Raw genomic sequence first — 23,018 nt, forward strand, 5'->3', positions numbered from 1 at the left:
ATAAATTATTAAAATTTTGTTTCGTTTTTGTACGAGAGCAGTGTGATTCTTTAAAATGCATTAACTTCCTGTTGTTTCCCTCGCGCGTACCACTAACTAACTCGGGCCAGCGCAGGCCTTGTGTTGTCAGAAAAACCTACGACGGGTATGTATTTAACGATATGTGTTATCTCAGGTGTTTTAGGATAGAATTTCAATCGTTCTTTGATATACATCTGATGTTTTAGATTGACGTTTGGCGAAATTAGGTAATTTTATTTTACATGTTGACTTCATGTGTTGTCAGCTTTCTCGGAACAGGCTAATTACAAACTGACAGGGAACGCTGTAGGCCTAGTTTTTCCATTATTCTTCAATACCACTAACCACTGTGAATTTGTTTTTGAAAAAAATGGATATGGTATGACTATAACTTTCAAAAAGTGGTGATATCTTTGACAAAATCTTCTGTGTTATATCGATTTAAATGAGATTTTGATTCGAGCTTTTTACTTACACATTAAATGTATATATGTATAGTAAAAATACTAGAATGAATCATGCATGGCATGGAAAGAACTAAGCTCTACTTGTGTATTTTATTTTTTATTTCATGTAGAAGACATAATTTAGAAATAAAAGGACGGACTTTAAACTATATAACTATATGATATAATAATTGTCTAGCATAAACTCAAAGAAATGAACTCAAAAGTTTCGGATTTCTCTGTGCCCATTCAAGGCCTGGAGTGCTGCGTATGCGAATCCTATGATTTTCGCGCCATTTGTTGACGTTATGTGACGTCAAGATTCCTTGTTCTCATCTTCGCTTGGGGGATATTTTGACTGTATTCCATATCTTTTAATCTTCAAAGTATTATTTTTATTATTAAAAAATAATAAATAATGTTTAATCACTCCTTTTATGTATTTGCATTAGTTTTCTTCTGTTAATAAGAAAAGTTCGCTTAGTAGTTCCGTAATTTGAATATGAGCAGATGACGTTTGACGACAAATCACAAAATTGACAATCGCCAAAATAAACAGTATCGCATGATTCTAAAAATATTTGATTATGCTAAAATGATAGCAAAACTTCTCTTCTTAAAGAAAAATAACACTTAAAACATGTTTTTGGCTCGAATAACGAAAAAAATGATTTTCTCAATTTTGGTTCACTTCCTGCCCTGTTAAAACGCGTATTAACCCATGATTTCTGGTATATTACCCACGAAATAGTTGACTTAGTTTTTTGTTAAATATGAACAGGTTGTAGATAGAAAATACTTTTATTGCTATTTTGAAAAAAAGACATCTAAATATACCTGAATAGAATGAAAAAATGTCATATAAATACAATGTTTGCTTTTTTTCATTTGGGTGTTCGAGGACTGGTCCCTTCATACGCAATTTCCGCCATTTTGACAGTGATCTCTGACACACTGTCGTAAACAAACCAACATGTGAACTTCATTTTAATTTTGTTGAAAATAGTTGTCATAAGTCTGTCCTAAGTTACAATAATACAAACATCAACCATTGCTTACCATTTTAATTTTAACAGCCAAAAACCATGTTTTTTGTTCGAGCACTGGTCAGGGGAGTCTATGGTAGTAGTATATTTAATAGGCATTAATAAAAAGTTACCAGATTGAACATACAGTTGATATGAAGCCCATCCGGAAGAAAGATAAATAGAATGGCATCCTTCTGCTTAATGACGACATGCTGATGCATATTTATATTTCTGACCAAGGATTTACAACTGTAACTGTGTAAGAATTTTAGGCCCTAGGGTGGGGTCTGATATTGGGCTTGTTGCATGCTGGGATAAAGGGTTACCAAGTGTGATCAAATTAATGACCTTGACCATTATTCAAGGTCACAAGTGACAAAAATTCTGAAATATTTATGAATGATTTTTGTTAGTGCATTTGATTCTTTTGTATTAACGAAATATTTTCACTACTATATTCTTTGACTATGTTGTATTGTGCCAATAGTCAGATGACCATCAAGACTCATTGGCCACTTGTTTGCTATTTATTTTTGATCATGTAGATATTTAAATAACAAAATAATGTCAATTTACTTTCAGGTTTGAAGAAAGTGGAATGTTATCATGTCTGAAGAAGTATTAAACAATGTAGGTGTTTTTGGACATGTACGGTAATGAATGCACACTCAGTATTACTAAATAATGCAGGGCTTTTTCTCACTGCTTTTGGAATAAGGCCTGTGGCTTTTAATTTGGGAAAATGTGCAACAAAAACAAGATTTGAGAAAAATATGAAAAAAGGCATAACAAATAAGTTCATGCAATTTATTTTTGGATAGTTGTCAAGAAACTTAATGTTTGGGAAATTTAAGGCTTGAACAGGAGGAAAAATAGAGGATTTGCCATCAGGAATTGGGTCGAAAATTGGCCCCAAATCATGCTAAAATAAGCACTGTAATGATAACTTTGTATGATGCTAATTGGGGCCGTTGTGGCCGAGTGGTTAAGATGTCCCGACATTTTACAACAAGCCAGCTCTCCATATCTGGCTTTCCTCCACCAACAAACCTAACCTGTCCTTACATAACCCTGGCTGTTAATAGGAAGTTAAATTAATAAAACCAAAAACATGATGCTAGTTAGTGTAATTAATGTTACTGATGTAGTGATTTATAATAACATATAGCAGCTTGATTCTTCAGTACTTAAAGATGCTCCATCAATGGCAGAGCATAAACTATACTCACCATTAGAGCATTGATTGGTGTTTAATCATATATATATAATTGTCTAATTAACACAAAAAATAATATCAAATAATATGTTTGCTTTTGGTGCATGCACAATCAGTACTTCATTCCATTTCATAGGACATATGTAGTCCCACAGAATTTTGAATATTTTTATCTTGAAGTAAAATTAACAGCTCAAACGTTTCACTGGTGGTATTAAAGAAAAATGCTTAATTGTCTGCTCCTGTTTTTGATAGAGAAAAAATACCATTTGTCAGCGATGGATTATCACAATTTGCTGTCAATTTTTTCTTTAGAAATTTTAATGAATATCTAGCAATTATTCTCAGATTTTAAAGTCAGTGTCTGAATTACATTGCCAAGGAATTCGAAGGGTTCTTGACTCTAAAATCCATGACTTACATATATCTATGTCTTAAAGAATTAACTACACTAGTAATTAATACACTAATATGTTCATTATGTGAATCAATAATTCTCCGTTACACATGTATACATTTTCATCTGTTTCAGTTTTTGGATCACATACAAAGCTACATAGAAAACACTCCTGATTTGTCACTTCTGATAAAGAAGCGGTTCAAGGAATGCTCAGAGTCCTATATACAATCAAGTAAATTTGAGGACAGTTTACATGCAACACAAGCTAAAATTGACAGTGACAATAGTAGAGTATTTGTTTATCTGAGAGATTTTCTCAATGAATTAAAATCAAATAAGGCAGAAAGAAAGTTAAAAAAGAAGCGTAAACTTTTAGACACTGGCTTTGATAGCTCAGAGGCGCCAAGTCCAAAATCAGTCTGCTCCAATGATACTGACTGTAGTGTTGTAGAAATTGATGAAATTTTCAGTCAAGCTCAGCAACAACATAACAAAGTAAACAAATTATCTCTCAAACACTCTAAACAAAATTGCGAAAATGTAGATAAATCAGAATTACCACAAGGAGTTTTAAATGGTCATTGTGAGGGAGAGGGTACTGTTAAAGCTCGGAAATCAAACAGAGAGGAGAGTAGAAGTCCAACCAAGCACGGAGAAAGTAACAATACAGAATCTGACAAGCTGAAAACTCTGGAATCAAACAAGGAGGAAAGTACTGGTCACAAACTGCTGGGTACATCTTGTTTCAATGATCTTGTACAGATATCAGACGGAGAAAAGTCAGTGGAAGATCTAGTCCTACCTGACATACCAAATAACATAGACAAATCTAAAGGCAGCTCTAACAGCAACGTTAAAAATGATGAAATTGAATGCATCACAATTGATGATGACGACGATGAGGAGGAAGGAGATAGTGTTGAATTATTACCAGAAGAATCAATCAAAGAAATAAAAACAAAAGTATCTCAAGTTTTGTTTGGCTCCTTAGCTGAAAATTTTGTAAGTGAACATTCAAACAACAACGATACTAAACAATCCAGTAGTTTAAAAGAGGCTAAAGAACAGATCTGTAGTGGAAATACTGAAAAGATTTGTGATGAACTTAAAAAAGAATATGTTGAGATCACCTCTAATATTGAAGGTGAAGGGAAAAAACCAAAGCGTGTGGAAATTAAGACATTAGAACTTCACCAAACAGGTAATGGGAATAACCAGACTACAGATGGTGTACAAGAAGGCAGCACAAGTGAGACAGTCTGCACCGATAGTCAGGAAGAATCAGCAACAACAGTTACAGACTCAATGGAAAGGGAGTCCTCAGAACCTGTGAAAAAGGGCTCCCAACGTCAGATACGGCGCCTAGAAAATCTACTGGAGGTAAGATCTTTCATGACATCTAAAGTCAATTTAACATTATGCTGAAGTGTTTTCTGTTGGTTTACTAAAACAAATGGCAGGGGTGATTAAACAACATTCCCAAAATCAAATAGAATAATATATCTATCTAATTCAATAATATATATCTATCTAATTCTAATTTTGTATGTCTTGATAAAGGGGCAGATCGCCTCGAATTTGACAATTTTGTTTCGTCCACACGGTTGGAATTACTTCCTTGTCCATATCTAATTCAATGATATTTCAGTTCTGATAATTTCATACCTGAAAATGCCCCCTCTAGGTCGATGGAAATAAGTATTGAAAAACAGAGAACTTATTTCAGTTCTGATAATATCATACCTGAAAATGCCCCCTCTAGGTCGATGGAAATAAGTATTGAAAAACAGAGAACTGTTTTGAATTTCAAAGTGAGAACCTGTATATTAAAAAAAAAAATCGAATTTACATTTAACAAGAACATACTATTAATTCTAATGTAATACATTTGGGGAATTCTTTTCATTGAATGTGGAGAACAGATTTTAAAGATAACTATTGATTTGTATTTCTTATTTAACAGGACATTCGTAACAAGATAGAGCTTCTGAAAAATGCTGACCTGTCCCTTGATGCCCTTGGAGAGGAGGATTCTGCTTACATTCAGGAGGACCGCTACCAGCAAAAATTTGTTAAGGTTTGGAGGAAGCTGTGTGAACTGAAAGGTGCTGAGTCCAGTACTGGGCGTCCCATCGAAAAGAGATTCTATTACAAAGGTATGTATTAAAGATGTCCAGTCCAGTACTGGTCATCCCATAGAAAGGAGATTCTATTACAAGGGTATGTATAAAAGATGTCCTGTCCAGTACTGGTCATCCCATCAAAAGGAGATTCTATTACAAGGGTATGTATTAAAGGTGTCCAGTCCAGTACTGGTCATCCCATGAAAGGAGATTCTATTACAAGGGTATGTATTAAAGGTGTCCAGTCCAGTACTGGTGTCCCATCAAAAGGAGATTCTATTACAAGGGTATGTATTAAAGGTGTCCAGTCCAGTACTGGTCATCCCATCAAAAGGAGATTCTATTACAAGGGTATGTATTAAAGGTGTCCAGTCCAGTACTGGTCATCCCATCAAAAGGAGATTCTATTACAAGGGTATGTATTAAAGGTGTCCAGTCCAGTACTGGTCATCCCATCAAAAGGAGATTCTATTACAAGGGTATGTATTAAAGGTGTCCAGTCCAGTACTGGTCATCCCATCCCATCAAAAGGAGATTCTATTACAAGGGTATGTATTAAAGGTGTCCAGTCCAGTACTGGTCATCCCATCAGAAAAGGAGATTCTATTACAAGGGTATGTATTAAAGGTGTCCAGTCCAGTACTGGTCGTCCCATAGAAAGGAGATTCTATTACAAGGGTATGTATTAAAGGTGTCCAGTCCAGTACTGGTCGTCCCATCAAAAGGAGATTCTATTACAAGGGTATGTATTAAAGGTGTCCAGTCCAGTACTGGTCGTCCCATCAAAAGGAGATTCTATTACAAGGGTATGTATTAAAGGTGTCCAGTCCAGTACTGGTCGTCCCATCAAAAGGAGATTCTATTACAAGGGTATGTATTAAAGGTGTCCAGTCCAGTACTGGTCGTCCCATCCAAAGGAGATTCCATTACAAGGGTATGTATTAAAGGTGTCCAGTCCAGTACTGGTCATCCCATCAAAAGGAGATTCTATTACAAGGGTATGTATTAAAGGTGTCCAGTCCAGTACTGGTCGTCCCATCAAAAGGAGATTCTATTACAAGGGTATGTATTAAAGGTGTCCAGTCCAGTACTGGTCATCCCATCAAAGGAGATTCTATTACAAGGGTATGTATTAAAGGTGTCCAGTCCAGTACTGGTCATCCCATCAAAAGGAGATTCTATTACAAAGGTATGTATTAAAGGTGTCCAGTCCAGTACTGGTCATCCCATAGAAAGGAGATTCTATTACAAGAGTATGTATTAAAGGTGTCCAGTCCAGTACTGGTCATCCCATAGAAAGGAGATTCTATTACAAGGGTATGTATTAAAGGTGTCCAGTCCAGTACTGGTCATCCCATCAAAAGGAGATTCTATTACAAGGGTATGTATTAAAGGTGTCCAGTCCAGTACTGGTCATCCCATCAAAAGAAGATTCTATTACAAAGGTATGTATTAAAGGTGTCCAGTCCAGTACTGGTCATCCCATCAAAAGGAGATTCTATTACAAGGGTATGTATTAAAGGTGTCCAGTCCAGTACTGGTCATCCCATCAAAAGAAGATTGTAATACAAGGGTAAGAATTAAAGATAAAGGATGCAATTTTACTCGTCAGGAGATAACATATGAAGTACTTCACATCATTGTAAATTTTACTTAGGTAGAGGACTACTTGTCATTTGTACTACTTAATGATACATTATAGGTACAAGGTATCCTGAAGTCAACCGAAATTTGGAGAGATTTATAAACAAGCACAAGATCTTCCCAGATTTTCATGACGTCCAGAAGGTGATTCGAGATACCAGCAAAAAGAAGAAGCTAGGATTAAGGTGAGCATAAGTTTGCATCCAGAAAAACAAAAAAATAAGAATTTTACTGTTTAACCTATCAAGACAAAAGAAAACATGATCCTTTTCTTTCAGTGGACTTAAATGACATGGTCATAATGTACCACTCATTATTTTCTATGTAGTTTTAGAATATTTTGTGTTATCAGAGTGTGATGCTGTTTTGTGTTTACTAGTGGGCCAGCTATCGACAGATTGGCAAGGGAAGCATTCCAGGATATTGGTGATCTGCTTCAGAAACGTCGCATCAGTGATCTCAGAAAGACATCTTTAGGACACTTGCCAGAGGAACAAGGGTACATAGAGCTTAAAACACTTACGAAGTAGATTGGTTTGTAACAAAGTCCATCTGTAATATAATGTTAAAGGTAGGTTTCGCCTAACCAAATGAATATTTTTTAGTGAAACCTGATAAACAGATGAAAAGATGAAAAAGCATATTAAAAATACCTCAATTTAGTTTCTTCATGCATATAAGATTAAGAAAATGTGTCTTGAATACAAAATTGAAGGAAATCCTTGATTTATTACGATGTCAGACTGACTGGATAGTACCCCTGTGCACATCAAAACAATGAAATCACTCAGCGATGAAAATTAAAAGTTGTTTTGTTCATTTCACGTAATACTTGATGGTATGAAAAAATAAAACCCTAATATTCAAAACCACAGACATTGAATTTGTACATAATATATACACCATGGATGGAATGTTTTAAGTGTTCAGTTGTGACTCTATGATATTTGTATTACTTTGAGATCAGAAGTCTCCCGAAAATCACAAAGAACGCCTTCTTCGCTGTCTTCCTCCATGGCAGACTTTCAGTGGATTTTAGATTGTGTAGGTTTACTTAAATTTTACGTAATTCATGCTACTGATGGATTATTGTAATCAAATGTTAGGAAGCTAACTGCAAAAGAAAGTTCTTATAACGCTTATAAATTTTTTTGTGTTGGTTGTGTCAACAAACTATATCTGATGATATTATTGCGCAGTAAATGTTAATAGTTTTGAGTACATGTTTCCTCCCTTGATCTGTCATTGGGAGTTGTGTCTTTTGTTTATTGACATTGCGTTATATTGAAAGGGAAAAAGTACAAAATTTATCTACATAAACTTACAAAATATAATGATGATATAGATCTATAAATGAGCTTTAATTGCCGTATAGTGTACGGTTACCTTATGAAGACTTGCTAAAGTCTGATGTATTGTATGAAGTTTTCTTGATGTTAGTGTTCTCATGAATTCAAAAAAAATTAAGTGTTGTAAGTAACCAAATAATGTACCTTTTTCTTGACAAAAGTATATGGCCATGTTTTATTATAAGTCAAAAGTCAGCAAAGCAAAACTCATGATAAAATGTTCTGCACGATAATATCTTGCCAACCGCTTACAAAGACTTGCTCAAGTCCAATACATTACATGACATTTTCTTGATGTTAATGGCGAGCGTTCTTGTGAATTTAAAAGAAAACTGAGTGATATACATAATGAATTAATTTACCTTTTATTTGGCAAAAGTATCTGGCCACGATTTATTAGTCAAAAGTCGTCAAAGCAACCCATGTTAGTTTTCTGAACGGTTTCATTGGTGTTGAAATCGTTATTTCAGAAATAATTTAGATATAAAAATTATTACAGTTATTTCAGGAAAATAAGTTATTCAACTTATTGTTCTTGAAAAACTTTAAATATCATAAATACGGTATACCGTAAATATATTTGGTTAAACTCTGAAATTCAACACTGCACACTAAATTCAATATTTTAATGAAATACCAATTTCTTTATTTCTTTGTTTGAGTCCTTTATTCACAGCATCTATGAGTGGCCTTGGCACTTTGATTAGAAGAGTATTTTCCTGGTCAAGCTAGGCAACTGACCACTAATATTGTTTGCTGTATGCATTGAAAATGGTTTGAAGATTATATCTATTTACAGAATAAATTTTAATTTTGTATTCTTTATATTTCATTGGGCGAAACCTACCTTTAATATTGTACTGAGTACATGGTATCATTTTAGTGATTATTTGGGCTTATGTCATGGCGCGGCGTCCGTCATCATCCGCCAACATTTCCTTATAATCGCTGCTAGACCTAGAGTTCTGCATGGATTGTAACCATATTTGGCCAAAACCATCCTAGGAGGAAGGGGAATAGAGTTTGTATTAATTTTGGCTCTGACCCCACGGGGGCAGGAGGGGCTATGCCCAATAGGGGAATTAGTAGTAAATCCTATGAATCGCTACTAGTCATAGAGTTCTGCATGGCTTGTAATTAAATTTGGAGCCTTCGGGAAGGGGAACAGAGTTTCTATAAATTTTGGCTCTGGCCCCCTGGGGCAGGAGGGGCATGGCCCAATAGGGGAATTAGTGGTAAATCCTATAAATTGCTATTAGTCATATAGTTCTGCATGGATTGAAAAAAAAGGATTTGGCCAAAATCATCCTTTAGCAAAGGGGAACAGAGTTTGTATAAATTTTAGCTCAGAACCCCTGGGGGCAGGAGGGTGTAGCTTAATTGGGGAAATAGAGGTAAATCCAATAAATTGCTACTTTTCCTAGAGTTCTGCATGGATTGTAACCAAATTTGGCCAAAATCATCCATAAAGGAAAAAGATTAGAGTTGGTGTAAATTTTGGCTCTGGAGCAGGAGGGCCTATGCCCAATATGGAAAATAGAGGTAAATCGTTAAAATCGCTACTAGTCATAGTGTTCTGCATGGCTTGTAATTAAATTTGGCCAAAAACATCTATGGGGAAGGGGAACAGAGTTTCTATAAATTCTGGCACTGACCACCGGGGCAGGAGGGGCATAGCCCAATAGAGGAATTAGTAGTAAATCCTATGAATCACTACTAGTCATAGAGTTCTGCATGGCTTGTAATTAAATTTGGCCAAAATCATCCTTGGGGAAGGGGGACAGAGTTTGCATAAATTTTGGCTCAGAACTCCTGGGGGCAGGAGGGAAGCAGCCCAATTGGGGAAATAGAGGTAATCCTATATATTGCTACTTGTCCTAGAGTTCTGCATGGATTGTAACCAAATTTGGCCACAAACATCCATGGGGGGGAAAGGGATTAGAGTTGGTGTAAATTTTGGCTCTGAATCCTTTGGGGCAGGAGGGGCGGGCCCAATAGGGGACATAGAGGTAAATTCTTTAACTTGCTACTAGTCATAAAGTTCTGCATGGATTGTAACCAAAGGTCTGAAACATCCTCTGGGGATGGGGAACAGAATTTGTATACATTTTGGCTCTGATCCCCTGGAGCAGAATGAATGGAGGGAGCCCAATAGGGTAATTAGAGGTAAATATTCAAATTCTTTCAGAAAAGAAACAATGAACCTGTATTCAGAATATTACTTGGCATAACAAACCAGGTGAGCGATACAGGCCCTCTGGGCCTCTTGTACCAAATTGTTAGCAAAGCATTTGATTTCAGTAATGTAGATTTGACAGCTATAACAGCTGTTTCGACTAATTCTTTTTCATCAAACTTCTATGAGCTTGAGCACTGGTGCATTGTAAAAGAGTGAGGGGATTACTCTATCTTACATCACTTGTTAGGTAGTGTTTAGATATATTAATTTCCTTGATTCTAGGGTAAGAGAAGACCCAGCCTTAAAAGATCCTGACTTAAAGAAGAAACTGGATCAAAACAGAAAAGTTGCTAAAGGCAAACTTGATGATGTAAGTTACCATGTATAATGTCTGATTAAAGTGATTTCATCTGAAAGTAAAATATAATCATCACATCAGTTTCTGGTATGACATCATGTTTGACACTATTGATATTAGGTTTTATAATCTACCTAATCACCCTGTGATTACCCCCCTGTTATATTTTTGCATATGTCACTGGTATAATATAAACTGGAGTGATTTCTAAGGAAGGCCATTGTGATGTCATGATAGGGAAAAAAAATGTGACATCATGGAAAATAATATGATTTCAGAGTTCAAGGACAAAATGGACTGCCTCTGCTGGATTTTGCAGCACATTTTAGTGTTAAATTCTTTGAAATGTAGATTGTCGTAGTTATGTGGTGAAAGTATCTTAAAGGACTGTGTATGGTTTGCCCTTTTTGGCCTACAAATCCATCAAATTTTCAAAACTGTTATTTACCATGCGTTCCATTTGCAGATACAAGTGGTTCGTTTTTAGAAGCGTACCACTTGTATTCAAGATGGCGGACCCGAGATTCTTCATTTGTCACCGGAATGTTTTCTTTGTTGAAAACAAGGCAGAGCGTATTTATATCCGATAAAATTACATGGATTGTTATTTCAATGTGTGCTGAAACTATTTAGGTTTTATTTTTATATCAATTTTATTATTAAATCCGAAAATACTTATAGTAGCTTTTATATTCGAAGCGTATTTTTCATATGGGTGCCGCCATCATGGAAAAATCCAAACGCGTTCCATTTGGCGATGCCGTATCACTTTAGTGCAACTGGTACAAATCTGCAAATGGAACGCACGGTTAGTGATTAATTTTGTAGTTTAGATATTTAATATATCCCTGATTCAACTATTATGAATGATTTCTAATTTTGCAGTTGTAGTTGCCATGGTAACCTTCCAAAATATGCATGAATTGTTAAAAATGGTTTTATCAAACTTCTTAGACTCGTTTTATAAAATCTCATATGAATTGAAAACTCATTTAAGGTCCTATATATACTTTATTCTTTAGCGTGACTCTACCCAAATTGGAATGCTACCCAAAATGGACCATTTTTTTAAATATATGATACAGAATTTTCAGTTTGCAATCTATACCAACAATAACTGTCTTGAACAAAAAATAAGGCGCTGAATAGTAACTGTGACAAAGTTTAGGTGTCATTTTCTTTCCTATTGCTTATTATCTCTATTTAAACATGAAAATAATGAAATTATAAAAAAAAAATCCGGAAAATGATGTTGTGCGACAACCCTAAAAACACCTGGCATACATTTTAAAACAAATACAATTCTTACTGGAATATTTTTGACAGATACATGACTTAAATAAACTAGAAAATGCTCAAACTTTCCTTAAATGAATTCAAACATCTTTTATTATGTCTAGACATTTTTTATCAAACCATATTTAGGAGGAGTTCCATTTTAAGTACTCGATCATGCTGAAACACAGGGCTGGACAGGGCATGCTTCATAGCTCTCTATTTATAAATATATGCACTGCTGACAAGTAAGCAAATTATGAAATTAAAACTGAAGGTGTCAATTTGTGGAAAGTTAAGAGAAAATTTAAGAGAAAACTTTGGATCCAAGCACACGAAAGAAAATTGTTACAATTATCTTCACAAAGTGTTCCAATTTGGGTAGCGTCACATTAGACTAAAAGTATTGTAGCTAGGGGTCGCAGTGTTGAGTGATCAAGATATTACCACAAGGCATTCACCTTTGAGTCGCGAGTTTGAATCCCATGTGGAGGCAGTTGTCAGGTACTGACCACTGGTCTGTTGGTTTTCTTTTGGTACTCTGGTTTTTCTACACCAACAAACCTGGCATATGCATAAATGACCCTGGCTTTTAATAGGACGTTAAACTAATAAAACCAAAGTATCACAACATAGTGTGTCAAGAATATTACAATAGGCAGAATATTGTCATTGTCATTATTACTATGAAGAAATGAATAAAAACTAAATCTCATGAAATTTGTTTTTATTTGTTTGTTAGGTATTAGAGAAGTTCTGTAAATGGCAGGAAGAGGCTCCTCCGGTAGATGAAAATGAAGACATAAACAAAAAGTCAGAAGATGAAGAAGAAGAAGAAGAGAATCAAGAAGAAATGGATGTGCCAGAATTGACAGCAAGTACGGTTATTTCTTTTTGATGGTATTAAACTCATACTGCTTTAGTTTGGCAAAGTCTGTTGCAACTATTCTCTGTGAACATTTTTTTTTTTCTGAATGACTGAAACAACAACTGCTTGGTTGACTCTACTTTACAATATCATTATCATATATTGAATAAAAGCTATTCAGTGAAAGTAATCTTTTTTTCAGCGTATTCTTCTTTTAAAACCATTGTTACAATATGGACATCAGAATGAATGGGTGATTGTATGGGCCCTTGATCTAGATGTTATAAATAGCAATTCAATATAGCAAAACAAGACAGTAGTATACCACTTTATATACATACAGTTAGGGTTAGCAATATACATTTTATACATAGGTGATAAAGGATCTATTGGAATAACGTGTACTGTTAGGTGGTATCCAATTTATGGACATGATTTACAGTTTTTCAGAGTCAAATATATATGATTAAAATTAATTAAATCTCCTCAGACAGACAGTATATACTGAAGACTGTTTTATGTAAGATTGGGAGCATGTTAGTTTAAAATGACTAATCTTCACCTTCGACAAGGTTATTAACTCTTAAGTACCTATATTATTTGTGTTACTATGCAAATGATTCAATTTGTGGTATTTGGTCAGAAGTATTATGGGATGTCGACATGTAAAGGATGTTGAACTTATTAACAGCTGATTAAATTGAAGACGTTGTTAACACCAATACCCAAAAAACCAACAAGCTCAATTAAGTTAAAATTGCAGTAATTGAATAATAAAGAATTATATTGTACCTACTGTTGCAAAAAAGCTTTTACATTGTAACATTTTTTCCTCAAAATCATTAGCCCAAGGACAATGGTAAACTTGTCAGATTTTTTCAATGTACTTTACTTAATATGAAAATCATTAAAACACTTCAGTCTTTGAGCTAGCGAGGTTCAGTTGTACTTATATTGCATGAAGCTTATTTTTCTTACCAGAGTTGAAATATAAAAAAGGTGGTCAAAGTGTTCTCCATGGGCCTCTTCTATCCAAAGATCATCCCCTTCAACCCAGCACCTGATCTGATGTAAGTTTCCCATGGAAGGTTAACTATAACTCGTGGCCTGTTTGTTTTATTTCCTCGTTCTTATCAGTTGTGTATGACCGCTTTGAAGGCATGCTGTCATTTTGAATTTCGACATTTCTCTTGTTATTGCATTTTTTTTTAATTTGTCAACGCTATGAAATGGGAGGGGACATATTTTGTCCCATTTTGTCCAATCCTGCTACACCCCATTCCAATTCCATATAGAGGCATTTGAAAGACATTTTAGTATTGAAATTATTTTCATTACAAATCTAGGTCGATTGAAAGAATGCATATAGATTCTTATCTCTTTTCATCCTGCATCATCTATTTTGAATTCTTATACAATTTATATGCTTCGGAATGAAAGCTCAATCTTTTACAAAATCCACCTTGAATGGGAATAGTTAACTAAAGTATTTATATACATGCATGGAAAGAACATTTTAATGGATTATTTATCAAATTACCAGGTGAAAATAAGACTGATAAAAATATCTTGATGAGAAGGAAATATGTTTACTTATTGAGGTTGTAGGGAAGTCATATATTCAAATAGTAACTTGTGATTTTATATTTCCTACTTCAAAGTAGAGGTTTCATATTCTCCAAGGTGAAGGCTAATTTGTCATATTGCAAAACCGAAATCAAATCTGTGTGTTACAGGTGAACTGGTTATTGGAATTTATGCATGCTTTCATTGACAATCATAAAGTTGGAGTTATCTCCCATAGTTACATATGTACAGCTTCATTATAACCTAACTGTGACAGGTAATATAGTGAAGTCTCACAAAACCCGCCGTGCTAACTTAAAAAACATGGTACATTTTTGCAGTATGACAATGTTAGTTATATAGGGGGTGGACAGGTTATTATGGTTTCATTTTATATTTCTTGACCCGAAGACGAGGGAAATCAAAAATTTAGACAGCTTTTTAAATGAAACCAATAAAAATCAGTCCTCAGACAGTTGTGTAACAGACGAGCTCACTACTGGATACTGTGTTTGCTTTCCTCGAAAATCATTAAGTTGGAATAACATGTATTTTCTTTTGTACGTACATGGTTTCATATATAACCTGCTTGTGACAGATCATAATACATGTATAGTCTCACAAAACTCGCTACTTTAACAAATCAGACAATATAGTATATATGTACATCTTAGACATTACTGACCTGAAGGGGCTTAGAGGTGGTACTAGTTAATGAATTGTTTCTAATTTTAAACGTTTTATTAAAAAGAACAAAAAAGAAACAATCACAAACCTTTTCTTAAATGTCATTGATGAGTTTAACAATCTGTAAAATCTTGGGCAGATTTATCTCAATAAAACGAAAATTGTACAAGTTTAAAAATGCTCACCTGGCCTGAAATTCTGATAAATTGTGGTAAAATTGTCAAATATCGAGACCATAGTCTGTTGGCCAAAATGCTGGTGAAATGTGTTTGTATGAATCTTGTGTGTCAAAGTTGGTATAAATTTTCAGTATGAGTGTGATTTCATGGACAAATTGGCCTTGGTCGATCTCTAGGACTCTTTGAGGAAGGAGGCTAGGTACTTTGGTCTATAACTGTTTGATAAAATTATAATGTGTGATATTAGTCCTGAAATCCAGAGGCCATAAAAAGTCACCACTCAAAGTGCGCATTAAGGCCACTAGGCACTTTTGTTTCACAAATTTTTTTTATTATATCTGCTTTGCCATTCTGAAAAGAAAGCTGTAAGATGCTGTCATTATGAAATGAAAATACTAAGTTACCTTACACTGGAATAGATAGCAACCATTTGGGGATGCTGATATTTGACCAATAGCATACTGGTGTAAAAGTAGTAAATTACTACCAATGACCTGTTACTGAGGTCATATGAATTTGATGTACCCAGTATTTTGGGGTTCAGAGATACAAAATGTATCAAAAACAAATATATTTTCTTACTTTTGAAGATACTGTTTAATGTCGTGTTCTATTTGAAAAAATATGTAGCGTTCCAATTGCCAAACAAAAAAGTGATATAAAGCAAACATGATATTAACAGTTGAAAGCATTTTCAATCATTTGCATGCGTCAAATGTGATAATGCATGAAAAGTTACAGATTAACTGTAGGTTATTTAATATTGATAGATAGTAATACCTTAAAAATTCTTTTTGAAAAATAAATTGTCATCTTAAGTAGTCATTTCTTTCCTTTAATTAGCATCAGAAGATGTTATTCGAAATAGAAGCAGTAATTACAGTTATGGTTTTACAAAATTGTAAAAGGTCATTGGCTCAGTGTGATGTAATGAGTATTATGACTTAACAACCAGCTTTGATGTTTGTTGTTTATGAGGTACTTTGCAAAGTTGGCTGTGAAATATCATCTTTATTTCATGTTGGCAGGAATCAGATAAATGTATTTGACTGAATTTGAATAAACAAAATCTACATGACTGAATATGAATAGGCTATCTACCAGGTACATGACTAAATTTGAATAAGCTAAATCTACGTGACTTAATATGAATAAACTAAATATATATGACTGAATATTGATAAAGTAAATCTACATGACTAAATATTGATAAACTTAATTTATGTGACTGAATATTGATAAACTAAAGCTACATGACTAAATATTGATAAACTTAATCTATATGACTGAATATGAAGAAGCTCTATTATATTATCTATACATGTACATGTCTGAATAAGCTAAATCATCATGACTGAATATGAATAAGCTAAAATGAATAAGCTAAATCTACATGACTTATTATGAATAAGCAAATTACCAGATACATGACTGAATATAAATAAGCTATATTTACACGACTGATTATGAATAAGCTATTTACCAGATACATGACTGAATATGAATAAACTAAATCTACATGACTGAATATGAATAAGCTAAATCTACTTGACTGAATATGAATAAGCTATCTACATGACTGAATATAGGTATTTACATAACAAATAATGTTGTTACCAAATAATGTGGCATCTAAATAACATTTCTAAGTATTATTAACTTTGTAAAAAACAATATATCCCATGGTTTTTGTTCCAGATGATATCAGAGAAAGATATGTATTTACATGTGTACTTAATAATTAAACCCAAATCCATTAGCCCAGCCTTGTATGTGTTATGAGATAAGATTAGGAGGGACTAATTAATACAAATTTATTGTAATGATCAAAATGCTATTTATGACACATTTCATATTCACATTTCAGAACATAGAAAAAATGTTGATATGTAAATTTCATGTCTGAAGCAAAATTTGGCTAAACCAACTTTTTTTTGTAGCAACTAGCTTCCTCGTTAAGAGTTTTAATTTTTGCCTTTTTAATGTTGCAGTTCTTAATGACAGTGAGGAAGAGGCTTCGGCATCACCTATAAAAACCTCCACATCACCTAGAAAGACAACAGATGGCAGCTCTTCATCAGTGTGTGACAGTTCAGACACTGCTCTCAGGCATTCTCCAAGATTTACAGATAGGAAGGCAGCATCTCCACATTCCTCCTCAGGTTCTCATCAAGTTTCTAATGACAAGATATCCTCAGACAACTCTCCTAATCCCAGGTCCCCATACGTAGTTAATTCTCCTGACCCTATGGCACCAGATATGCCTAATTCACCTGACCCTATGTCACCTGATGTGGCTAATTCATCTGAACTTGGGTCACCATATGTAGTTAATTCTCCTGACCCTATGTCACCCGATGTGACTAATTTACCTGACTCTATGTCACCCGATGTGGCTAATCCTCTCGACTCTACATCACCAGATGTGGCTAACTCACCTCAAGACTTGCCTATGGCTTATGACAGTAGTGATAAACCTAAATCCTCTCTATTAAGTATAGAGGACTACATGGATCATATGCCAGTGTTAAAAACTTCTCATTCTGATTATGATCTCCAAATTTCTGACATACGATCCATAGTCGAAGACAGTACTGAGAATCAACAGGGCTCGTCTCTGCCAAATTCTCTTAAGGAAGGAGCAAAACGTCAACTTAGATGGCCAGCGGAGAATGACACAAGAGGAGGTAGTGATGATGTAGACCATGGAAAATCTGTTTATTTACACAGTGATCAGGAATGTAAGTCATCACCTCGCTCAAACAAAAAACACGAGACTCACTCAACCAATGACAGGAGTGATAATGGGGAGGTTTCCTCCACTGTCTATGACCTGTCCTCAACACAGCGCTCAATCATGTTCAGGAACTCTAGGAAATTATTGTCTCTGAAGCCTTTGAATAGGAAGACAACAGTGATAGACCTGGCGGGGGAGGAGGAGCAGGACGTTGTGTCTATACCTAACAAGCAAATTACAGGCTCCTCAAATTCACACGACGATGATGTCATCGTGTTATCAGATTCAGACTAATTAGGAATTACTTCTGGCTTCACGATCATGAAACATTCTTTGACGCAAAGTTTTGTGTAGCCAATAAAAATTGGCATCACTTTTTATAAGGTAACATGTGATTGGTGAGGTTGAAACTAATCAGAAGTTTTATATTTTAGACTGTGTCATGATCTTGGGGTCTTGAGTAAAATATTTATTTATTTATCATTACAGTGGAACTTCCCCTAACAGAATATGGTCGGTGCATAGAATTTTGGCCGGGTCAGGGAGGGTTGGGTTTGGAGAAGTGAACCGAATTTCGATCATTATGATAACCATATACATGTGCCTAGTGTTTGTTATAACTGAACAATATTTTTGTTCATGTGAATGTCACATGCCGGTCATTATGTGAAATAATAATTACACCACCATCCCAGGTATAATTTCTGTGTACATACATATAGCCTTCTCATGCAACCACTATGGATACAGGTGACCATGTGTATTTCACGGTCGGTTGATCAGACCTCAAGCTATCAGCGTCTCTCAGGTACTTAATGCTGGTTTTCAGAAGTACATTTTAGTTATATTTGACTATTCCGATCTCAAAATCCGTCTGGTATTTGGAATTGGGAGGGATCGGTTTGGGGAAGTTTTAATCACTATTAAGAAAGAGGTATTCATTCCGTACATCACATTCGTGTTCGGTTTTAAGAGATAATTGGTTTTGAGATGGTTCAGTTTTTGGAAGTTACACTGTATTTAGTTATTTGATGTAGAAAAAAACAACATTTGTAAGAAAGTTACGATATAAATCAGTCCATGAATGAAACTCTTTTGCTGTGTATTATTTTAAGTGATTGGATTCGTGAATACTTTACCGTAGTAAAGCCCACATGGGAATTCTTAATTGAATACAAAAAATTTACTTTATTCCATGCTTATGACCAACATTGACTTTTTAAGGACAGGCAACGTTTCCTATGAGAAACTTTGATAATCTGTATCAACTGTGAATCACTGCAACAATAGAGTTAGATTGTCATGTGCCATTGTCATGTTAAAGTACATGTCCAGAATAGTTTCTACTGCTACTTCTCCTCCACCCTAGGGTTAACCTGTTAAATAGAAATTGTACAATATTCACAGATTACATCTGTGAGGGAACATTCGTAGCTTAGTTACCTTGTATTGTATTTCTTTAAAGGTCCTAAACCAAAATGGCTTTTAATTTTTAAAACCAAAGTGTTAACCTGTTAAATACGACAGTCAAGATTATTTTAAAAAAACTGTAGATTTTAATTGTCTCTCCACCATCAATGTTACAACTATAGATGATGTATGTGGTACTTTGCCATGAGCCTTTTGTTAAACTGTGATAACTTGTCACTAATTGTACAATAATCACAGATTACATCTGTGAGGGAACATTCGTAGGTTAATTATCTTGTATTGTACCTCTTTAAAGGGACAATTCATTTAGGCTAATTCTTTTACAAAACCAAGAAGCAAAATATAGCATAAATGTATTGTTCTACATTTCTTATGAAACATAAAACATAAAACATTGACTAATTCCACAACATTGTTAAGTATTTAATTAATATTGTTGAAATATCAAATCGTTGATCAATACGATTTAGCATGTACAATATGGACGCTGTACCCATACCCGAGCCAAAGTCACGCACGTTAAACAAATAAACTACATAACCACTGAGAAGGTGATAAAATGGTTTTTAGACAAGATAATTCACCTAATAAGGTAAACATACTTATGTCAGAGCGATTTGAGCAGTTCTAGACAACAGTTGCATTACCCTACGAGCAAGGGACAGGGCTCAGCATACAAGAAGTTTGACCACAATGTGTAATGGCGGACAGCGAGCAAGTTTGAACATCTACCCACATGTCACCACCAAGGGCTTTTCAGGCATATCACAGTAAAACAGACTGATCTAATTTCCATTAGAACTGCGTTTTTTCCGATACATATACAAATTTTAATGTTCTCTTAGACTGAATTGTCCCTTTAAAGGTTCTAAACCAAAATGGCTTTTAATTTTCAAAGTTGGAATGTAAAACGAAATTGATAATTTTAAAGGGCCGCAAAAGTTATAAGCTGAACTTTAATACAAATACAACACTTATCATCACCTTATGAACAATTCGATTAAAATAAATTTGATTTTGCGTGTCATATTTTATTTCCTGTCGTCGTCCTAATAACTGTACATCGCAGTGCCAGATAATAAAACAGCGTAATGAACTTTCATTGTTAACATGCATAGAGAATCATTTGTTTGGTGTTGTAACTCTGTCTAAGGCCATTAATATTTATTTTTGTTTGATGTTGTCTAAGGCCATTGATTTTGATTTTCTTATGTTACTTTATAATTGTTTTTCAGAAAAATTTTAAATTTTCATTTCAGAAACCTTGTGGGCCTCGAAGGGTTACATTTATAAATCAGTACTCTTTTTATCATAATCAAGGGGAAAATTTGTGAACATAAGTGAATCTTCAAATACAGAGTTTTAATACTGAAGTCTATAAATGAAGTGCAATATCTTACATGGTTGCTAGTATCTCTGTAGAATTGAAAAATTGTGCCATTATTTTCATTATGAACTGTTTCTATTGCTCATAAGATTTTAGACATATGATTATCAGTGCCAAAATCCTTTTAGGATCTGATTTTTTTCTTTCTCTTTTTAACTGGTACGCCAGCACCTTTTGAAATGTGAGCTTATATATATTTATGCTGTGGCATAGTGTTCATCGTCCGTCTGGCGTCAGATTTCCCCTTTGGTTAAATAACTTCTCATGAAGTAGGAGGCCTGGAGATGCAGAGATTAATGGCTACAAAAATTGTTTAAATTAATGACCTTGACCTTCATTCAATGATACTGAGGTCTAAAATCCTTCAACTACTTCTTATCGATAACCATTGGCTAAAACCTTTCATAAAAGTACTTGTCAGTAACTAGGATGCCTCTAGAGACCTGGCCCCGATTTCTCGAAACAAAATTAACAACTTCAGTCAAAACTTAAGTTATTTCTATTATGTAATCTATGTTAATAATTTCATCTTAAGTTCATTTTTTACTTTGTTTCGAGAAATCGGGGCCAGATATTGGCCTGTAACATGCTGGAATAAAGGGCTACAAAGTTTGTTCAAATGAATGACTGACCTTTAAAATTCAACATCACATGGATTTTATAGACTTAAATCTTTGAATGACTTCTTGTCATTAATTATGATGCCTAGAGATCTTATTTTGGCCTGTAATATGCTCGTAGGAATGGCTATGAAGTTTGTTCAAAGGAATCTTTGCCTTTATTTAAGGTCACAGAGGTCAAGAAGGCTGTCTAAAAAGGACTTCTTGTCAATGAATATGGCCTAGAGACCCTATACTGGCCATTGGTATACAGCATGTTGCAGTGAAGTGTAATTGAGTTAAAATTTATATTAAGATTTACCGGGGTCATACATAGAATCTTATTTACTCCATGTTATAGTATATACTGTGATTACCTGGTAGCAGGTTAGCGATTCGTTACATTGGACAAGTTACATTGGACCCTTGTTATTCATGAATGGCCTTGATAATATTTAAACTGGTTTTTACGAATACCTCATGATCAGCTGTATGTATGTAAGGTTACTGATGTGAAAGAGAGGACACATAAGGAATAATGTGCTATAGAAATATTCACTTTAGAGTTGACTGGAAGAAATTATGTATGGTGCCACTGACGCTAAATTGTAAATAAATCAAGTCAGAACATTTTTTTAGAATTTTGTTTTGTTTTGTTTTCTTTCAAAGAAGTGAAATGTTTGAGATGAATAGTTAACAAGTGCTTTCGGAGGCGTTTTCGTATATGTGGTCATTTTGCGCATACAACAAAACACACAAAAGTGGTAGGTAGCTAGGTGGAGATAATGCATTTGAGTATAAAGGTCACCAGAACTTGACCCTTAATGACATTTGATCACAGTCTCTTTGAACCGATAAAGGTCACAAGAACTTGACCCTTAATGGGTGACCCTTAATGGCATGTGATCAGAGCCTCTATAAAACAATAAAGGTCACCAGAACTTGACCCTTAATAACATGTGATCAGAGCCTCTATAAAACGATAAAGGTCACCAGAACTTGACCCTTAATGACATGTGATCAGAGCCTCTATAAAACGATAAAGGTCACCAGAACTTGACCCTTAATGACATGTGATCAGAGCCTCTATAAAACGATAAAGGTCACCAGAACTTGACCCTTAATGACATGTGATCAGAGCATCTATAAAACGATAAAGGTCACCAGAACTTGACCCTTAATAACATGTGATCAGAGCCTCTATAAACGATAAAGGTCACCAGAACTTGACCCTTAATAACATGTGATCAGAGCCTCTATAAATGATAAAGGTCACCAGAACTTGACCCCTAATGACATGTGATCAGAGCCTCTATAAACGATAAAGGTCACCAGAACTTGACCCTTAATAACATGTGATCAGAGCCTCTATAAAACGATAAAGGTCACCAGAACTTGACCCTTAATGACATGTGATCAGAGCATCTATAAAACGATAAAGGTCACCAGAACTTGACCCTTAATAACATGTGATCAGAGCCTCTATAAACGATAAAGGTCACCAGAACTTGACCCTTAATAACAT

The 23,018-nt window shown here is 34.6% G+C and overlaps 1 protein-coding gene across 1 annotated transcript; it reads left to right on the plus strand.

Annotated features, from left to right (window-relative positions):
* The first annotated feature begins 73 nt into the window (after positions 1-73).
* LOC138320907 (uncharacterized) lies at positions 74-22,120 on the plus strand. Its single transcript, XM_069264210.1, has 9 exons — positions 74-145; positions 2,078-2,125; positions 3,244-4,491; positions 5,075-5,267; positions 6,937-7,063; positions 7,258-7,377; positions 10,689-10,776; positions 12,782-12,917; positions 17,331-22,120. Exons 2-9 carry the CDS (start codon positions 2,102-2,104, stop codon positions 18,368-18,370), a joined length of 2,976 nt encoding a protein of 991 aa, XP_069120311.1. The 5' UTR covers positions 74-145; positions 2,078-2,101; the 3' UTR covers positions 18,371-22,120.
* Positions 22,121-23,018: the final 898 nt, after the last annotated feature.

This window comes from Argopecten irradians, chromosome 4 (genome assembly GCF_041381155.1).
Source record: "Argopecten irradians isolate NY chromosome 4, Ai_NY, whole genome shotgun sequence".
Taxonomy (NCBI): domain Eukaryota; kingdom Metazoa; phylum Mollusca; class Bivalvia; order Pectinida; family Pectinidae; genus Argopecten; species Argopecten irradians.

Excerpts from the sequence above, each read along its gene's own strand:
- LOC138320907 (XM_069264210.1), top strand. The coding sequence starts at position 2,102 with ATGTCTGAAGAAGTATTAAACAAT. Across the intron at positions 7,064-7,257 it reads AAGAAGAAGCTAGGATTAAG|TGGGCCAGCTATCGACAGAT; the intron begins GTGAGCATAAGT and ends TGTGTTTACTAG. Across the intron at positions 7,378-10,688 it reads CACTTGCCAGAGGAACAAGG|GGTAAGAGAAGACCCAGCCT; the intron begins GTACATAGAGCT and ends CCTTGATTCTAG.